Source organism: Pezoporus flaviventris, unplaced genomic scaffold, assembly GCF_033815535.1.
Source record: "Pezoporus flaviventris isolate CSIRO_AGI_PZ_B2104156 unplaced genomic scaffold, CSIRO_AGI_Pfla_v1 ptg000034l, whole genome shotgun sequence".
Taxonomy (NCBI): domain Eukaryota; kingdom Metazoa; phylum Chordata; class Aves; order Psittaciformes; family Psittacidae; genus Pezoporus; species Pezoporus flaviventris.
Window position 1 is genome coordinate 416,962 of NW_026892582.1, and position 18,513 is coordinate 435,474.

Genomic DNA, 18,513 nt, shown 5'->3' on the forward strand with positions numbered 1-18,513 from the left:
GTTCAGTCTGGAGAAGAGAAGCTGTGTGGAGACCTCAGAGCAGATTCCAGTATCTGAAGGGAGCTACAAGGATGCTGGAGAGGGACTCTTTATAAGGGACTGCAGCGACAGGACAAGGGGAAACAGGTTTAAACTGAAACAGGGGAAGTTCTGGTTAGATCTAAGGCAGAAGTTCTTCCCTGTGCGGGTGCTGAGGCACTGGCACAGGGTGCCCAGAGAAGCTGTGGCTGCCCCATCCCTGGCAGTGTTCAAGGCCACTTGAACAAGGTTGGATGGGACTTGGAGCAAGCTGCTGTAGTGGAAGGTGTCCCTGCCTGTGGCAGGGGGTTCCAACTGGATGAGCTTTAATGACCCTTCCAACCCAAACCATTCTGTGATTCTATGATTCTAGCTTCTGTTCCAGTGGAAAAGAAGCAGGTGCTTCTGTGAGCCAGTCCAAGTTTTGCACAATTTGTGGTGTTTTGCTGTGAGCTTCACAGACCCCTTCTGACCACTAACGCCTGTATGGCCTGTTCTAAGATCCCTGTTCCTTTTCCACCTTTTTTTTTTCATGGAGGAAGGGTGTCCCATTTCTCCTTTTGATTCGTGATTGCTTTGCAATCAGTAGACAGGAGCAAGTTCAGAACAGCCACCTTTGGTGCCCATAATGTAGCACCGTGTGTGTCTCCTGGCCTGGGGCTGCACAGGACACTGTTAGGGTATTTTTTTCTCTCTCTTTTCATGGAGTTTTACAAATTTGCAATACCTTTTTCTTTAAAGTCAGCAGTCAGGTAGCTTGAACATAGCCTTTCTCCTGAACATTTCAGGAGGTGACTTTCAATGTAGCTGTCCTTCGTTTAGACAGGCCAAGCAGGGATCTGAACTGAACCCTTCTGGGATTTTGTCAGGATTCTTTCAACAACCCTTAGACTACTTTCCTCAGTTCTATTTCTGGCTCTCTGAATTTGTGGAAAATTGCTTAAAATCATCCCCTTTTGCTAAGCATTTAAGCTGATAACTATTGAACTATGATCCATTATGTGTTATTATCACACCAGCTGTGCTTTGCTTGGCAAACAGCAACAGACCTGGTATCATGGCACACATCCAGGTACATCTATCAGCAGTATTGTCTAACAATGCTCTTTATAAATGGCAAGAGCTGAAATGGAACAAAAAACCCCATATTTTTCTTCAGCATATACAAACCCAGCTTCCCCTGTGATGGAACACAGCTCCATATAGTTTAGAGCTTTCATGGACAACAATATATTTTAGTCATCTTTTCTTATGGTTAATGATGACAGAATACATTTTTTTTCTTAGCTTTGTTCTCTGATGGTTTTTTCCTCTGCTATTTTTATACTCCCAACTTGTTCTGCTTTATCTCCCTTTCTGATATTTTTGCAAGATTCTGTCCATCTTTGTGTTAACTTTCTCGATGACAAAGCCTCTAGCAGGGTTTTAGTCTGAGGGCTGTCTACTTCCTGAAGCAATTACAAGCTTCAGCTTCTCAGCAGGCAAGCCCAAAGGTAAGCACTAGCTTCATTCTTATTCCACAGTTTGTGTATGACCATCCAGTTTACAACAGAAGGGCTCCATACATATCAGAGGATCCCTTTCAGTCACTGGAAGTACACAACTTTGAAGTAATCCCTGTAAGTAATCCTTATTTCATTGTGCAGATAATTGTATGCTTAGTTTCTCTTGAGATATGTCTGGTCCTTCTCCTCCACTTGCAAAATGACTTTACTCCTTGCACGGAGAGCTTTTATCAAAGGCTTAGACCTATGTTTGCTCCTGCATCATATATTGTCTTTGTTGTGAAGGATGTTAAAGGGTGTCATGCTTACTGTCTATGAAGAAAGTTATTTCTGAGCATGAAAAGCTTTTTTATCTAGCATAAGATAATCACAGCCAGAGTCACTAGATGGAAGATATAAAAGCCATCCCAGAAACATGCAGATTTGCAACTTCAAGGGTACCAGGTATTGGAATGAATTAGTCAGCTTCCAGTCTCAGCCTTTTTATCTGTCATCTGTTCCAGCTTGGCTGGATGCAGGTGTTCTCTGGCCAGTACTCAGCAGGTCTGAGTGAGTGATCAAACAATCCCTTTGGCTGCAAGATTTCCCTGATTTTATTTCCTGAGCCATCAGAACTGTCATATTCACTCTGTCGTCTGTTCTAGGAGGGTATTCTACTTAGCAATGAGAAAGTAATGCTAAAATTAGTGCCACACGAACATAATCTGTGTTAGGGTGAGATAAACCTCACCTTGAAAGGATCTTCTTCTCCCTGTCTGCCACCAAACAGTCTAAGGTGAAGACCTCAGCCTTGGACATCTAACTTTTTAACAAACCTTAGTGTCACCAAAATGCTATCTGTCAATGAGAGGAACCAACTTCACATAGCACTGCAGAGAGCCTCAGTTATGATCATCCAGTCAGAGAGAATTTATTCCATGATTTTACAGATTGTGCCTGGAACTTAAAATGACACCACTAAAACAAGCCCTGTATAGATAGGCATATTCCCTGAAGAGGGACCTAAAACCAATTTGGGAGTAACAGAAGAAAGTTCACACCCAACAGTTGTAGAAGCAACATGGTCGATGTTTTGTTTGTTTAAAGCAACATCTGACAATCTGTCCAGCCCATGGCAAAGAGCTAAATGACTCCTGCTGTCTTCACTGAAAAGATCCTGCGGAGCTCAAAATGAGAAAGGGTTTGCACAGGTACATGGGAGAGCTTTTTATTTGATTTAATTGATTTGCCATACCTGTTTGCAAGACACAGCAACACCAGGAGATCTCCTGAGGCCAAGAACCAGGGCCGAAAGAGACTAAAAAGAAACCACATGTAGCTCTGGATCTTTAAATGACCTTTGAAGTCTAAATGACTAGCAGAAATCAGTTCTGTTGTTGGAGAGGAAATGTTCTGAGCCTGTACACAAAAGATAGTTCCAGTTGTTAAAAGCTTAAAATCCATAGCTTTTGATGGAAGGGGTCATTCTCAGTGCTTTGAACAGCCGCGATATAAGAACAGATACAGGACCTCAGAACAATATTTCATCTATTCTACAGTCTTCTTTCTGGCAGAAACTCAAAAAGAATGCATAGGGTGGAGTGAAAGAGCAGGACAACACATAGCAGTGCTCTTCCATCGTCCACCAGGCTGCAGTTTAGGGATTTCCTAAGCCAGATATTCTTGAGTATCACAGTTGGAAATTTAGGCATCCAGGACCTCAAACATTCCAAGAAGAGGACTCAGAGTTATGAGTCATATTCATATGACCAAATATGTGATTCAAACACAATTAAAAAATGCACTTCATAATACAGAATGGCTTTACCTTTGATTTCTGCCTTTATCAGTGTTTCTTGTGGCTCCAGTGACCTTGGAACTCCTCTTGTACAAGGTCAATTCTTTTCAGAATTATTTTCATAAGATCAGATGTGCAGTGTCCTGCCTTATTATGGCCATTGTAAAACTTAGTGATGTTCCAGGGTAGGTTTAGTCATCTTTGTTGTTAACAGTGCCCAGAGCTGTACCTACTATTTTAGAGTCAGACATGAACAAACATAGTCTGAGTCTATAAATGGACAGTGATATTATGTGAACAAACAGTTTGTGATGATTCACCTGAGACTAAACTGGATTTGCCTGCCAGGATAATTCACCTGGAAAGCTGACTGCTTCCATTCACTTCCTTTCTTGGAAGCAGGCTGAGAACAACAAACTGTTCCGATAACATCATTCTGCTTCCAGTCGACATGTTTCCCATTGAGAGACAGGGCAGGTCCCACCCTGTTACATGACAGGCACATGTTTGGTCATACAAATGTGAATCACAATTCTGAGTCTTTCCCTTAGAGTTAGGTGTCAACAGCAGCCAGCTGTCACAAACCCCTTGCTTGAAATGGTGTTGCCTTGCCTTCTCTGCAGCTCCAAGCAGCAGCCTTCTCTTTCTACAGCTCCATAAGCACTAGGTCACACAATGTTATTTATTGAATGTTTAACTATTTCATGCTAAGTGGAAAAGTCATGGAAAGGAAGAAAGGCATTATCTATAAATCATACACTTTCAGTATCAGTAACAGGCAAGCTGTGGTCATTTGGGTCTCAACTTCTAAGTGTTATACAACGACATAAGACAGTTCTGGATCAGGACATCAGTCTATCTGGTTTATTATGTAATAGCAGAAGTCTAGGGAAAAGCACAGGTGCAAAGAAGTATTTCTGCGGAATAGCCTCTCGATTCCCAGCAAATGATAGCTCAGGTCTTCCCAAGTTAGGGGTAGTATCTTGTATTTAATAGCGCATTGCCATTACTTAGGGCAATTATTTTTTGAGCCCATGCAAACTTTTGGTATCCATAAAATTCTGTAGCAAGTTTCCAGTGCAGGCACTATATTTGCAAGCCTGTCCTTTGCCTGTTTCATCTGAGGCAATGCTGGCGCACAGTCACAGGCAGAACCCACCCACAGTGACCTTTCCACTGTTATAGTGGCACTGATGTCCAAACCTGAGCCACTGAACTGAAAGTTACCTGCATCTGGAGATGTGGGCATGAGCCTACATGAATCACCTACTTTAAGGTGTCCAAGATCACATGGAGAGGCATTGGAAAAGCAGGAAAACTTGCCTAGAGGACTGTGATGAAAGCACCTAAACTTCCTTCAAACCTCCTTCCCTCTGGCTTAGCATCAGTCTTAATGGTGTGGTCTGGACTTGCCAGATCGTCTACAACAGCTTGCTGGGTCCCAGAGCATCTGATCTTTTCTTTTGATCCCATGGAGAACCGGGCTTCTGGCCAGCTAAGAAGAACAGTCCAGCAAAGCAGTCCTCCAGCCAAACTCCCTCTGGGTGTGCTAGTTTGGACATTGATATTTCACTGACACTAAGCTTCCCTCTTCAGCATGAATTGCTCATTACTTGAATTCCATCAGGGATTTCTTATGTCATGAAAGAGCAGAGATTCTGCCTGAGCACACTGAGCAGGACTGACTGCTTTCTGTGGATGAATTTGTTGATCTGTGTATATGTGTATGCCTGTATCTGTAGGACATAGATGCCTCAGTGTTTTCCTCTCAATGGTGTCTCTGTTCTGCAACCATCTGTGTATAAAGCTGCTATTCTCTTGTGAACAATGACTCATACAGGAAAGTCTCTAAGAATTAGGCAAGAACTATGTTCATCCTGAGTAGTGTTAAAGATGAGGATTCAATCCCATAAAGTCTTGGAAACTCAGCATTAGTTTTCCCTTGACAGCTTTAATCTTTAAAACCTGCTGTTGCTGACACATATTTACAAACAGCAGGTTGGCAGTAAGCTGTCTCTGCGAGTGGGTGCTGCAAGTCCACCACTTGCTTCTGACAAAGACCCAGCACAGCACTGCTCACTGCGGCCAAATTTTTCTTCACTCCATTTCTCAATGAGGATCCACCTAGTGACACTTCCACTTCCTACATTCTTCTCAGCCCCCACAGATGACTGTCTCCAGCCCTTTCCCTTTTATTTGCAGGCTACTCTGCATCTCTGCCAACTGCAGTGGGTGCAGTTCCTGGCACCCTACAAGCTGTGCCTGGAGCTGGAGCTCCCCAAAAGACCGTGAAGTTGGTCATAGGGACTATCTGGGGCAGTGATTCATATCGGAATCAAAAAATCACAGTGATCTTCACTTCATGCATCTAGCAAGGTTTAGAAATAGCTGAAGGAAAGGAAATACCCAGAAGATTTTATCAGAAAGTCTCCTGTGGGCAGAGTGAGTGCGAAAGGAAGAGTTTCTGAAAATCAAATGAGCCTCTCTGGCTAGTGGGGAAGGTTCTGATTTGTGGCACCTTGTCCAATACTGTGGAAAGAAAAGGTTGCAGGGTTCTCCTGTTCTCCACTGCCCCAGAGAGGTAATAGTCTAAGGATGCAGATTAAGATGATCAAGAAAGCTTAAAACAAATAGTGACATATCCTATGACATATAAATGCAATCATAAGTCAACTCCAGATATGTAAATGATACCCAGAAACCATGCACAAAATAAATACAATTTTTCAGTTGGGTTAGAATTTTAATTAGAATTTTTATTGTCATATTTTACAATTTCTCTAGGATGTTAGATGATAAACAAGGGTCAGAGGTGCTACCACATGAAAGGAAACATCTTCCTGTGAATATGATTGAAGCTGGGTGGCTGAAACTGGACAGAATGTTAAAATCAACAGCTAAGATCAGAATCACAGAGCACTTGAGGCTGGAAGGGAGCCCTGGAGGTGATCTGTTCCCAACTGGGCTGCCTAGAGCAGGTTGATTCCACCACCCCTCTAGGCAGCCTGGCCCAGGGCTGCAGCACTCTCATGGTAAATAATGTGTTCCTTTAGTTGAAAAGGATCTTCCATGGTTTGCAGCATTGCCTCTTGTCTGTTCACTGTGCACTTGCAGGAAAAGCTTGGATGCATCTTAATTCACAATCCCTTTTTCAGCAGTGTTAGTCTGCAGTTAGCTCCCATGCTAACCTTCTCTTCTCCAGGCCAAATGAACCTGATTCCCTTCGCATCTCCTCATGTGACATGTGCTCTGTCTGTGCCGGACCGGTATCAGGAGCTTTTGTTGGATCCTCTCCAGTATGTCAGCATACAACTGGGGGTCTGTGTGTCCCAAAACCGAACACAGTATTGGAGATGCAGCTTCACGAGTGCCAGCCAGAGGGGAATAACCACATCCCTCCAGCAGGTTTCTGGCTGCTTACTAATGCAGTCCCATGGCTGTTTAGCTTTCTTACTGCAGGAGGCATTGCTGACACGTCCAGCTTGTTTTCCACCAGAACCCCAAGGCTTCCTCTGCAGGGCTGCACCCTAGCAGTCAATCTCTGTTCTACACTAATGCATGGAGTTGGTTGAAAATATAAAGAAGTTTTATTATTTCATAGAATTAAAACAAATGTATGATGTGAATAAGGCCAAATTTATCACGTGATTAAAAAGAGTCAAACTCCAAGTCCTCCTGTGCTTGGTCTGTCTGCTAATATGAGTAAGGAGCAACGGTGGCACATGGGAGCCCAGTTTCATACCTGAGAAATCTCAGTTTTCTGGAAAACGTTTTTACAGCTGTACAAGGTCTGATGTTGGTCACAGACATAAGCAAAGGGGCTGCAACTCTCAGCACAATTTATCCTTTTCCTATAAAAGGCCCTGCAGGCTTGAAAGAGAATCTTGTAGGCCACTGGAATGATTCCCACTTCCATCCATTCCCCCAGGACCTCAAAGGAGGAGCAGGCACCATGCCTAGAAGGGATGAGCTCTGTGTGTTCATGGTGTGTTTTTAAATCAGTATTTGAATCCTTCTGACTTCACAGACAGGCAAACGAGTAAGTCATTCTTGGTATACACTGAGGTACGACACAGCTCCCGTTATCTTAATGAACATATTTATTTATTATTATTTATTATCTCTAAATTAAAGAGTCTGTCCTTTTTTATTTTTTAAGTATATCTCACACTACCTCTGGTTCAATCAAAGCAAAAATAGTGTATTTCTTGTTCTTATTTCAATTTTCTTGCAGCTTTCTGCAAGGGCTGCAAGAGTTTTTTTTCAGGGGAATATTTTATTTCCCCTTTCGTATTTTCCAGAAACTGTCTACTGCTCTTCATAATGCTAATAGGCACCTGCATATCTTACAAATTCAGTGGCAAGAACTAAGCAGATAGATACAGAACTCCAAAATCTCAAGTTTCCCACTGGAACTGCTTGGCACAGACCTGTGTTCAAGTTCTTGCCAGTCTCTGGAGTCTCAATGCCTCTCTCCTGTCTTCTCAGTCTCTCTATGGAGACACTTAGCTGAACAGTGAGCAGTTTTTGAAGAGCAGATGATGTGGATGTTTGCTGTTGTTTTCACAATTATAGCTAAGTTAAAGGCATGGAGTGTTTTTATTGTTGCTGGGATTTGGCTGGTTTTTTCATCCATCAGCCTAAAAGCAGTTTAAGCCTTTGTCTGAGCATTGTTCAAACCATCAGATTGGGCCTGCCATCACTTTGCCCCTGGGCAGAGATGGCAAGTAGCATAGATTTAGACTTACTCTTTAACCTTCACCCTGTTCCTTCTGCGTCTCTCCCAGAGGTGTCTCCAGTGAGCAAGGTGACATGTTCTGTAGTCACAAAAAGAAGCCAGTGATGCTAATGTATGTTCTAAACACATAACAGGATGCTTTAATGAAATATTCCTGTAGAGAGGTGATCACACAAAATGGCACTTCCTACTGCTGGCCAGCATGCCAAGAAAAAGCCAGTGCTGGTTCGTGCGTAGTGCACGTGCATCTGGTCATTCCAGTGCCTCTCCCTTCCTCATATACTGGGACAAGCAAAGGACTCTGAGGGCTCTATAGATCTCTGGCAACTACAAAGCACATCTAGAAGCTTCTGAGAGTGCAAAGAAATTTTCAGACAAAGGTTTTTCTTTCAGCTTCATAAATATGTTTGCAGCTATCATCATACAAAGAAAAAATAGCTTTCCAAACCTGCAGAGCAACACTGCCATGCAGGAGCTGTCTCTCATTGTTTCAGTTTTTCTTCCTTTATGGACAAATAAGAGTATTGAGAACAGGTTTGTGCTTAACAAAAGGGTAAACCCTGCTAATCTACTGATCTATCTGCTAGTATTGTGCTTATCACAGCACTGTTTTTTGGCTGGGGCAGACGTGGTCCTAATGTGCACAGCTGTGCAATGAAAACTCTATCGTCATGTGCAAGTGTGGGCAGGACCTGCCAGTTTGAGGGGGTTGGACACAATGGCAGTTCAAGTCATGGACTGCTGTGTTTGTGAAAGAGCTGTCCATATCCATCTCTGACAACAGAAAATGCCATGGTGAAGAACACGCAAGCTAGAGCCAGTGATGGCAGGTAGCCATGGAGCAAGGATAAAGCAACAATAAAATTCTTTTTGTCAGTTTGACAGGCAGTGATGGCAGATCACCATCTGATGGGGCATTAGCGGGCAAAACATCAGAGCTGTGACTGGCACAAAGGACCCTGAATGCAAACAGCAGGATGACCAGTCAGGAGGCACATGGGTTACAGCCAGCAGTGATGACAGGGTATAAAACACAAGAGGATAATGAAAGAAATCCGGAACACAAGGTACCAGAACAACTGATGCAGATGAACACACAAGAGAAGGGAATGACATGGAAGGAAGAGGCATTGAGGGGATGTGAACAGCAGGCCATAGAGTGCTGTGTGTACACTGGAGGAGGCAGGAATCTTGGCAGGGTGAGCTGCTGGTGCATGAGGATGGCACTTGTGCCTGAATCATAGAATCACAGAATAATTTTGTTTGGAAGGGACCTTCAAAGCTCATCCAGTCCAACCCCCCTGCAATGAGCAGGGACATCTGCAACTGGATCAGGTTGCTCAGAACCACATCCAGCCTGGCCTTGAATGTCATCCACCAGCTCTCTGTGCAACCTATTCCAGTGTTTCACCATCCTCATTGAAGACAAACATGAGACCGAGGAGAATGGCCAGAGGCACAGGCTGTCACTTGGAGAGCCTAGCTGAACATGAACACCTGGCAAAGGCCAGCCCCTGCAGACAGCAAGCATCCAGTCATTGTAAGATGAAAAATCTGAAGCCATTAATGTGTTCCACAGTAGTTTTGCTTTTCAGAAGAAGTCATTTTTTTCACTTAGCGATGAGCAGCTCAGTAGAGCCCCATGCTGAGCAATGCAGCCAGAGCATGCACTCCCCTTGTTGCATGAGGGAGGCCCCGGCACAGCAGGGAGGGCTCCCAGGCACAGGGCCTCGCAGGGGTGCTTGAGGGCTGGTGTCTCAGAGGGGAGAAGCCTGGAGCTGACAGAGAGCTTACCAGAACAGGGCCTGCCCTGGTGGGCTCCTGGGACTCTGCCCTCTACTCTGCTCTCGTAAGACCCTACTTGCAGCACTCTGTGCAGTTCTGGTGTCTCCAATGTAACAAGGACATGGAGCTGTTGGAGCAAGTCCAGAGGAGGCCACAGGGATGATCACGGACTGAAGCAAGTCTCACATGAAGACAGGGTGAGAACGTTGGGGCTGTTCAGTCTGGAGAAGAGAAGCTGCGTGGAGACCTTGGAGCAGCTTCCAGTGTCTGAAGGGAGCTACAAGGATGCTGGAGAGGGACTCTTCATCAGGGACTGGAGTGATAGGACAAGGGGTGATGGGTTCAGACTGAAGCAGGGTAAGTTCAGGTTAGGTATTAGGCAGCTCTTCCCTGTGAGGGTGCTGAGGCGCTGGCACAGGGTGCCCAGAGAAGCTGTGGCTGCTCCATCCCTGGCAGTGCTCAACGACAGGTTTGACGGGGCTTGGAGCAATCTGCTCTAGTGGAAGGGTTGGAACTGTATGAGCTTTAATGTCCCTTCCAACACAAACCATTCTGTGATTCTATGACGGGGGAGGGCTCTGCCATGGCCCCGCGGTGCCCTCCGCTCCTTCAGGCCTCCCACCCCCGGTCCCGCGCCATGTCGCGGAGCTCGCCCGCGGCCGACCCCACCACGGCACTGCAGCGCCCCCTGCCGGCGCATCCTGCGCAGGGCTTCCGCTGGCTGCGGGCGGCACCGGCCGGAGCGCTGCAGGACTCGAGCGCCAGGCGCGGCCGCGGCCGCTGGGGGACTGCGGGGCTGAACGGGTTCACCCCCTCCCCGCATGGAGCAGAGCTCCTCCACACCCCCCCCCCCGCATGGGGCGGATTCCTCCCCATATTCTCCCCGTCCCGCATGGAGCAGATCCCCGCGCACACTCCGGAGCGGATGCCCTCTTCCCTCCCTTGCACAGGGCCTACGCGCCCTTGCAGCACACACGCAGGCGGTGTGGGCTGCGCATCCCCAGCCGTTCCTTCCGCTCGTGGCAGAGCCCTCCACACATGGGCTGTATGGAGGAGACGCTCTCTCCGTGGATGCAAAGGCGGGAGAACCGGGCAGTTCAAGTCACAGGTATTGTGGAGAGATCTGTTCTGTAGTTTCCTGATTTAACTCTTTGCTTCTCTCAGGCATGAAAGTTGAAACTGTGGAGAATAACTGAGCAGTGTGTTCCCATTGCCCTGGGAATCCTTCCTGCTAGGACATACCTTGGATTTTGGTAACCACTGCCGTACCTGCTACTTCCGTTCACAAACACTGTCAATCTCACGATAAATTGAGGCATCACCTAGGTTTCTTTTTATTTTCTACACCTATTTAGGATTGGTTAAATATGACCAGGCAAATGGTTATTATTATTACGTATAACTATTATAACATAATACCTGTATTATAACCATGAAACTAACACCTAATGAATTACATGAAGCAAATAATATCTCTTGTTAGATCCACAGAAGTCAGCACAGAGCCTGCTGCAGCTCTGGTCAGGGATATCATTTCTCTGATTTCTAAAAGAAAAAAAGAAAAAGGAAGATAATATAGAGATTATTTGAGCAATTGGATCATTGGTGGGGTTGCATCAGTTGCATCTTAGCCTGTGGCTATTGCTAATGTTCTGCTGTATTACTGGCAAAGAACCAGTATCTCTTAATTGTGCTGAAAAGACCTGGACTCTTAGAGTTGATCATATGTGGTCAGTCTTTCGGGGGGCACCAAAGGGACTGTCAAACCACACTGGTTTTGAATAAGAGCCCATTTCTGGCTTTCTTTTAAGAGGAAACTAGTGCAAGAGTGGAAGGAGTAGAGCTGTGCCTGGAGGTGTTTGGTCAGAGATCTTTGCGGCCCTCCTCTGCAGCCCTCCAACTCACCTGTCCTTCACGATTTTTGGCTCGTAACTTGTTAACCTGACATTCAGCAATATCAGCTCGTTCTTCAGCCCCTTCCAGCTCGTGCTGGGTCTTGCGATATCGTGAGAGAACAGCATTTGCCTGTTCTTCCTGGAAGTCATGCAGTGCCATCAGTGACATGGACACAAAGTGACATTGCTCTGTTATCATTAACTGAACACCTTATGGCTGCGCCCCAATAACATCCCCAATTTCAAAGGTACATCCTTGCCCTGCCAGCACTCCGTGAATTTCTATCTAGTGCTGTCAACAGCATGAGCACTCAGCTGGGGTCAGAACGATTAGTCCTGATCAGTTCCAGGTGGGAAAGTTGGCTAGTGTGGCTCCAAAAGTGCAACAACTCCAGGGTAATTACAGCTGTGCCTGTTCAGTTGTGAGCCCTAAGTTTTTATGAGGTGAGGAATATCCTAAGGCAGTGGCCATTGCCACCGTGTCAACTGAGTAGTCAGTTACTTGAATGAATTGGGAGCCCAGGCCTTTTGGAAATCTCCACCCAGAGCCCACAAAGATTTAGGAAGAGTCTGGCACTCACAGCTTCCTCAGCCTGTTTCTTGTATGCTTTCACTTTTAGCTGCAGCTTGTCCACCAGGTCCTGGAGCCGGAGAATATTTTTCTTATCCTCCTCAGACTGTGGGAAGTGAAAATCACATTGGCTTCAGATCACAGAAGTGATGCACATAAGGGGGCAGAGGATTTGAATTACCTGGTAAGTGAGCTCCTTCAGCCTTCGTTCATATTTGCGAGCACTTTTCAGGGACTCAGTTCCTCGTTTCTGCTCAGCATCAAGCTCGTTTTCTAACTCACTGACCTGAAACACAGTACCATGGTGAAGACAGCAAGCTGCCAGGAATGGTTGCTGATCCTGCTGTAGGAACCTGGGAAACAAGGTTCTGTGGACTAAGTCTGTAGAGAAAGTGCCAATGCAGGGCAGTTTCCTGGAGCTGGTCCTTGGGGCCAGACTAGCTAAAAACTGCTCACCATTCTGTATTAGTAGTGACATAGTGTGTGAATCCATAGTTATTTATAGAAGGAACTTTGCTGTGCATACCTTTGACATTTATAATCAAAGTTCGCTTGAATCTGCCAGAAAAGAGGAAACTGAAACAGGGAAGTGTCAATGTTCACCAGGTAAATGGGGAAAATTATTTAATTTTAATCTTTTCAGTCCAGCTTATCCTCATGAATAGTCCTTAACAAGCTCCTACAGCTCCGTGCCTCTTCTGTAGTGTATGAGTCAAATTTGGACATCAAAGTTTTTACTTCTGTGTGGATACTTCCTTTCAAAGCCAAGAGTGCCTAATTCCCAGTCTGTTGTGCTATATTTTGGAGCAGTTAAGAAGGGCAACAGGCAGGTCAGGCAAATGGTCTATCTAGCCCAATGCTCTGCCTCTGAGAGTGGCAGCAGGGGGACTATTGAGGGACAGCCTGAAAACCTGACTGCTATCTACTCCCCTCACGCTTCCACAGCTTCCACAGTCGTTAGATTGGTATTGTAAAGTGGCATCTCTATGCCTGTTCTCTTAAGTATGTCTATAAACCTGCTGATTTCTAATCCCGTTTTGAACCTTCTACCCACTCTCTCTACAGCCTCCCATGCAGCAGGTTCCAGAATTTTGCTGCCCATTCTGTAAAGTACTTCCTTTTATTTATTTTAAATTGATCTCCAGGTGAAGATGTCCTGATCTGCATCATGTGTCCTTACTTCTGATATTGCATGTTTTGGTGAAAACCATTCAGAATACATCTTGGTCCCTGCTGACAGGATTCTGTAAACTCTCATAGCATCCCCCTTCAGCCATCTCCTCTCCAAACAGAAGAGTTCTAGCCTTGTTTGTCTCTCGTCATAAGGCTCAACCCACTCAGCTGCCATTCCCTGGATGCTTCTCTGTCAGGTCCTTGAGTAGCAGAGAACAGGACTGCACATTATATATTTAATATAGTGGCAAGTGATGCTCTCTGTCTTGTTCTCTGCCTTTCCTATTGAAGCCAATTTTATTTTCTCTTTTCTGGTTTTGTCTCTACTGCACATTGAACAAAAAGTTTGAGGCCTGTCACGGATAAGACTGAGATCTCCTGGCTGAGCTGCAATTGCCAGATCCAAGTTTATCCACAGGTTAAGCATGTTTTAAGTTATTTTCCCTATATGTCTGTCCTGATGTTCATCTGCCGTATTTGACCACTCAGTTTTTATGAAGTCGTTCTTAAGTTGCTCACCCACTGTGCAGTGTTTGACTACTCAAAGTAACTCTAATCAAATCTGCTTGGAGGGACCTGGGCCCTTTCCTGTTGTAACCTTTCTAAGAAGTTCCAACAACCAAGGGCTCACTCAGGAAATTGACCTTAGTCTGCCCTACTCTTCACCGTACCCTCGCCTCTAGTTTCTGGAGTTGCTTCTTTCCACCCTTCAGTGCCAACTGCTCAGCCTCATCCAGACGGAGCTGCAGGTCCTTCACTGCCTGGTCCAGGTTCTTCTTCATCCTCTCCAGGTGGGCGCTGGTGTCCTGCTCCTTCTTCAGCTCTTCTGCCATCATGGCCGCCTGAGGAGAGCAAAGGGTCAAAGCCATTTTGGGGCTGGAGACGGGGAGAATCCATCTATCATCAGTAATGAAAAGAACCCCCAACTCACATCTGTGATGGCCTTCTTGGCCTTCTCTTCAGCATTGTGGGCTTCCTGGACAGTATCCTCCATCTCACCCTGAATTTGGGCAATGTCTGCTTCCAGCTTCTTCTTGGTGTTGATCAAGCTGGTGTTCTGTTGAAGAGCATCAACATGACCATTTTCTTTTTGTTACCTTGTGATATTATATTAAGAATATTGAATAAATAATTTTTTTTAATGCAAATTGCCCCATCAGGTCACATGTTATTCTGTTCTAAAGGATCTGCTGTGGCAGCTGTTTGTTTCTCAGCTGTGATGTGCTTCCTTATTTCAAGAACATCCTCCATAAAGTCTTTCCTCAAAATTTTTCAGTCAATAGAGAAGGAATTTAGACTTATAAAGATAAAAGATGTAATATTTCTTTACAGTTTTCAATCTTGTGGCAGTAAAAGTTTTAAATGGTGATACACAATGCTTATAATGACATTGTTAAATGATGTCAGTAACTGTATTAGTGTATTCCTGTTTTGTTAATGATCAACCTAACTTTGACTTTACAGTCTCAAAAGTAAACCTGAAACCTGTTAAACTCGATTGAGTTGTAGGGTAAGAACCTCACATATCTCTCTAAAATTTACTACTTTTAAGGTATCTGCACTGTAGTCTAGTGAAATTCATATCTGCACCTGAAAAACCACACTTAATATTTGTTATCCACAGTGTGAAAATTACAGTGTATTTTACAAGTGTTATAGTTCAGTCAGTCTTCAGTTATCTGTATGGAGAAAAGGTATAGATACTAAATATATTTCTACACTGACCTGGGTATGGAGGAGCTGAACTCTCTCACTTGCATCCATCAGTTCCTGCTCAGCCACTTTTCTTGTCCGCTCTGTCTGTGCCAGAGCTGCCCGTAGCTCCTCAACTTCAGCCTGCAACAGGTCTGCTCTGCGTTCCACCATGGCCACCTGCTCCTTCAGGTCCTCCTGTGCCCTGAGAGCATCATCCAGTTGAAGCTGGGTATCCTGGAAAGGAAGACAAGAAGGACTGTGAAGTATATTTTCCTCTTTTTCCTTTTCCTGTTTTCACTTCATTATAGATCTGATAGAATTGTACAACAGGGAAATGTTTATATTATTCATTAACCAGTGAGCACCAGTTTTGTTGTACCATACCTTGAGCACTCCCTGTGTGTTTCTCAGGTTCTTTTGTGCCTCGGCAGCCTGGCGATTGGCATGGCTGAGCTGGATCTCCATTTCATTCAGATCTCCTTCCATCTTCTTCTTGAGACGCAGGGCTTCATTCCTGCTCCTGATCTCAGCATCCAGGGTGCTCTGCATGGACTCTACAACTTTGAGGTGGTTTCTTTTCATCTGTTCGATCTCCTCATCTTTCCCTGCTATTTTCCTGTCAATCTCAGACTTGACCTGGTTGAGCTCAAGTTGGAGGCGCAGGATCTTCCCCTCTTCATGTTCCAGGGAAGCCTGAAAAAAAAGAAGTTAATATTGGTTAATTGTATAAATACCACTCTCAGTCACTTTACATGAACTATTCTCTTGAAGAATAATGTATAGCATGAGGTCTGAGACTGCAGGAAAGATTTCTGCGTACCCAAAATTTAATGGTGTCCAAAATTTCCTCTTTCCTGTACATGGTATATGCTCTGTGCATATAATTTCATAAATCATATCTGAGGTTGCTAAACTGTGAGTGCTAAATGATAAGTGAACAATTAAGAACAGAAGGCTGTACCTCAGCTTCCTCCAGTGAGGCTTGGAGCTCAGATTTCTCCTGCTCAATCTGCTTCTTGACTTTCTCCAGCTCATGAATCGCTTTTCCTCCCTCGGCAATCTGCTCCGTGAGGTCAGAAATCTCCTCTGTGGGAACAAGGACCAATGGCATGGTCAGGCACAGAGCAGAATGGGAAGGGCCCTCACACACCAACATGACAGGCACCTTTGCCCACGTGCAGGCACAGACCCATGTGAAGCGGTGGGTACTGGTGGGTGCTGAGAAAGCCCTGCCAGGAGCAGAGGGCCAGGCACTTACGCTGCAAGTTCTTGTTCTCACGCTTCAGCGTTTCCAGGTGGTCCAAGGACTCCTCATAGGCATTCTTCATCTTAAACAGCTCTGTGCTAAGAGAGCGGGCCTCCTTCTGGGAGGCTTCCAGCTCAGCCTGTGTTTCCTCATGCTTCTGTTTCCATTCTGCCAGGATCTGAAGAGAAAGGGGGTGTCAGTGTGGATGTGACAATGAGGAGGGGATGCTCTGTCCAGGAGCCCCCAGTCTGCAGCCTGAAAGACCTTGTCGAAGTTCTTCTGCTTCTTATCCAGAGCTGCACAGGCAGTATTTGATCTCTCCACATCAATCATCACATCCTCCACTTCATTCTGCAGCCTCTGCTTTGTCTTTTCCAGGGAGGCACATTTGGCATTGACAGCTTCAACATGTTCCTCTGCATCCTGCAGGCGCTGTGCCAGCTTCTTCCTGGAAGATGGTAAGCACAGGTGCAGGTGAGGAAGCAAATGGGAGCCAGTGTTGTGTAGCCTGTATGTTTTTCGCAGGAGCACTTGCACCCAATTGGCTGTGTGTGATCCCCATTTATACAGAGGTGTAGGACCTCTTCCAGCCAGCCACTGTATTTCTATGTCTGAATCCTGGGCTGCAGGAATTCATGCTCTACTGTTCGCACTGTTACTCTCATCAGCATGTCTCTGCAATTCTTCATCTGAACAGCTTTGCTGTGTCTGCTTTCCCCCGTGCATACCTGCTCTTAGTTATATTTTGTCTCTTCCTGCCAGCCCCTCCTAAAGCAGAGCATTGACTTCTTCCTGACAATATCACAGTGGTCTCCTTAAATTTCCATTCTCAGTGTCAGCCCTGCCCAACTTCCCCACATACTTGGCCTCCTCCAGCTCCTCCATGCGCTGAATAGCGTCTGTCTCATATTTGGTTCTCCACTGGGCCACTTTGCTGTTGGTCTTGGACAGGGCGCGCTGCAGCTCCCCTTTGGCTTCCTGCTCCTCCTCATATTGTTCCCGGAGCAAGTCACAGTCATGGCGAGCAGACTGCAAGGCGTGGGCCAGTGCGTTCTTGGCCTGTAGGGAAGAATTTTAGTATGGCAATGAATGGAAGTATTGTGGTAAATCTCCTGCCTGAAGTATTCATGGGCACTGGATTATACTATTGTGAGAATGATGGCAAGCTACTGAAGGAGAAAGGAAGATCTGGGAATCTGCAGAAGAACTAATGACTAGGCAGTAGAGAAAGTAGAGCAAAGCTAATATGAGAACAGCTGACTTCATTACCCAAGTGTTTTTTTTCTCCCTCCTGTTCATTCTGTAATTTCATATGTATCTGAAGCCCCTCCTGGACAGGAGAAATCCAATGGAGAAGACTGTGAAGCTTTCTCACCTTGATCTCTTCCTCTAGGTGCCTCTTGAGCTCCTCAATCTGTTGGGTGAAAGCCTGCTTGCCTCTTGACAGCTGAGAAATCAGAGCATCTTTCTCCTCCACCTGGCGCGAGTATTCCCCTGAGGGAAGTCAGATGAGTAAAGGAGCTTCTTTATGCCTTACTGAAAAGTGTCAACCTTGATAATTAAATGCATATAAAAATATTTGGAGTTTAACAACATTTTATTTCTTCCATGGAATTCTAATTGCTTATACCTGTCCATAGCTCTGAGAATGCTGAAGTATTTATCTTGGAGGCAAGAAATGAGGTACATCATGCCCTTTTTCCAATATCTGACTAGTCTTAATGTATATTTGCACTAAGTCCCATGGTCCCTTCAAGCCTCAAGCTTTCAGAATTAGTACTATACTGTGTATGTGCTCAGGTATATCACTGTCCTGTCCTGAATGTCTCTGGGAAGAGGGATGAAGTCTAGGTTATGAAGTAGATGAATTCTCCTTTGAAACTCCAGTCATAGAATTATAGAACAGTCCCATTTGGAAGAGACCTTTCATGGGAAAGAGCACCTAGATGTGGTTATGTGTCACCCTCTCCAGTCAGGTCTTGGACACCTCCAGTGATCAGACTCTACCACACCCCTGTGAAGGTTGTTCCATCCACTGTTTGTTCCAGTCCATGTTACTGGTCCTGCTTCAGGATGCCTGTATCTCTCTGGTATGGGTAGCCTAGCACAG

At 45.3% G+C, this 18,513-nt stretch overlaps 1 protein-coding gene and 1 long non-coding RNA gene across 4 annotated transcripts in view; one reads left to right on the top strand and one right to left on the bottom strand.

Moving 5' to 3' along the window:
* The first annotated feature begins 615 nt into the window (after window positions 1-615).
* LOC133273583 (uncharacterized) lies at window positions 616-17,981 on the top strand. 3 transcript variants are annotated; one of them, XR_009744891.1, is made up of 3 exons: window positions 616-1,511; window positions 12,345-12,473; window positions 17,797-17,981. It is a non-coding gene; the product is annotated as an uncharacterized LOC133273583 (long non-coding RNA). The 3 variants fall into 3 exon arrangements; XR_009744889.1 differs by lacking the exon at window positions 616-1,511 and adding an exon at window positions 11,851-11,966; XR_009744890.1 differs by lacking the exon at window positions 616-1,511 and adding an exon at window positions 11,987-12,162.
* LOC133273573 (myosin-1B-like) overlaps window positions 11,432-18,513 on the bottom strand; it is a 32,671-nt gene continuing 25,589 nt past the window's right edge. The window contains exons 27-38 of the mRNA XM_061461908.1: window positions 17,779-17,897; window positions 17,266-17,462; window positions 16,668-16,851; window positions 16,416-16,581; window positions 16,119-16,243; window positions 15,542-15,850; window positions 15,188-15,391; window positions 14,394-14,519; window positions 14,134-14,304; window positions 12,471-12,575; window positions 12,300-12,395; window positions 11,432-11,857 (exon numbers count right to left, since the gene is read on the bottom strand). Coding sequence (XP_061317892.1) covers window positions 11,687-11,857; window positions 12,300-12,395; window positions 12,471-12,575; window positions 14,134-14,304; window positions 14,394-14,519; window positions 15,188-15,391; window positions 15,542-15,850; window positions 16,119-16,243; window positions 16,416-16,581; window positions 16,668-16,851; window positions 17,266-17,462; window positions 17,779-17,897 — 1,973 coding nt within the window. The 3' untranslated portion in view covers window positions 11,432-11,686. The remainder of the gene's footprint in view (window positions 11,858-12,299; window positions 12,396-12,470; window positions 12,576-14,133; window positions 14,305-14,393; window positions 14,520-15,187; window positions 15,392-15,541; window positions 15,851-16,118; window positions 16,244-16,415; window positions 16,582-16,667; window positions 16,852-17,265; window positions 17,463-17,778; window positions 17,898-18,513) is intronic.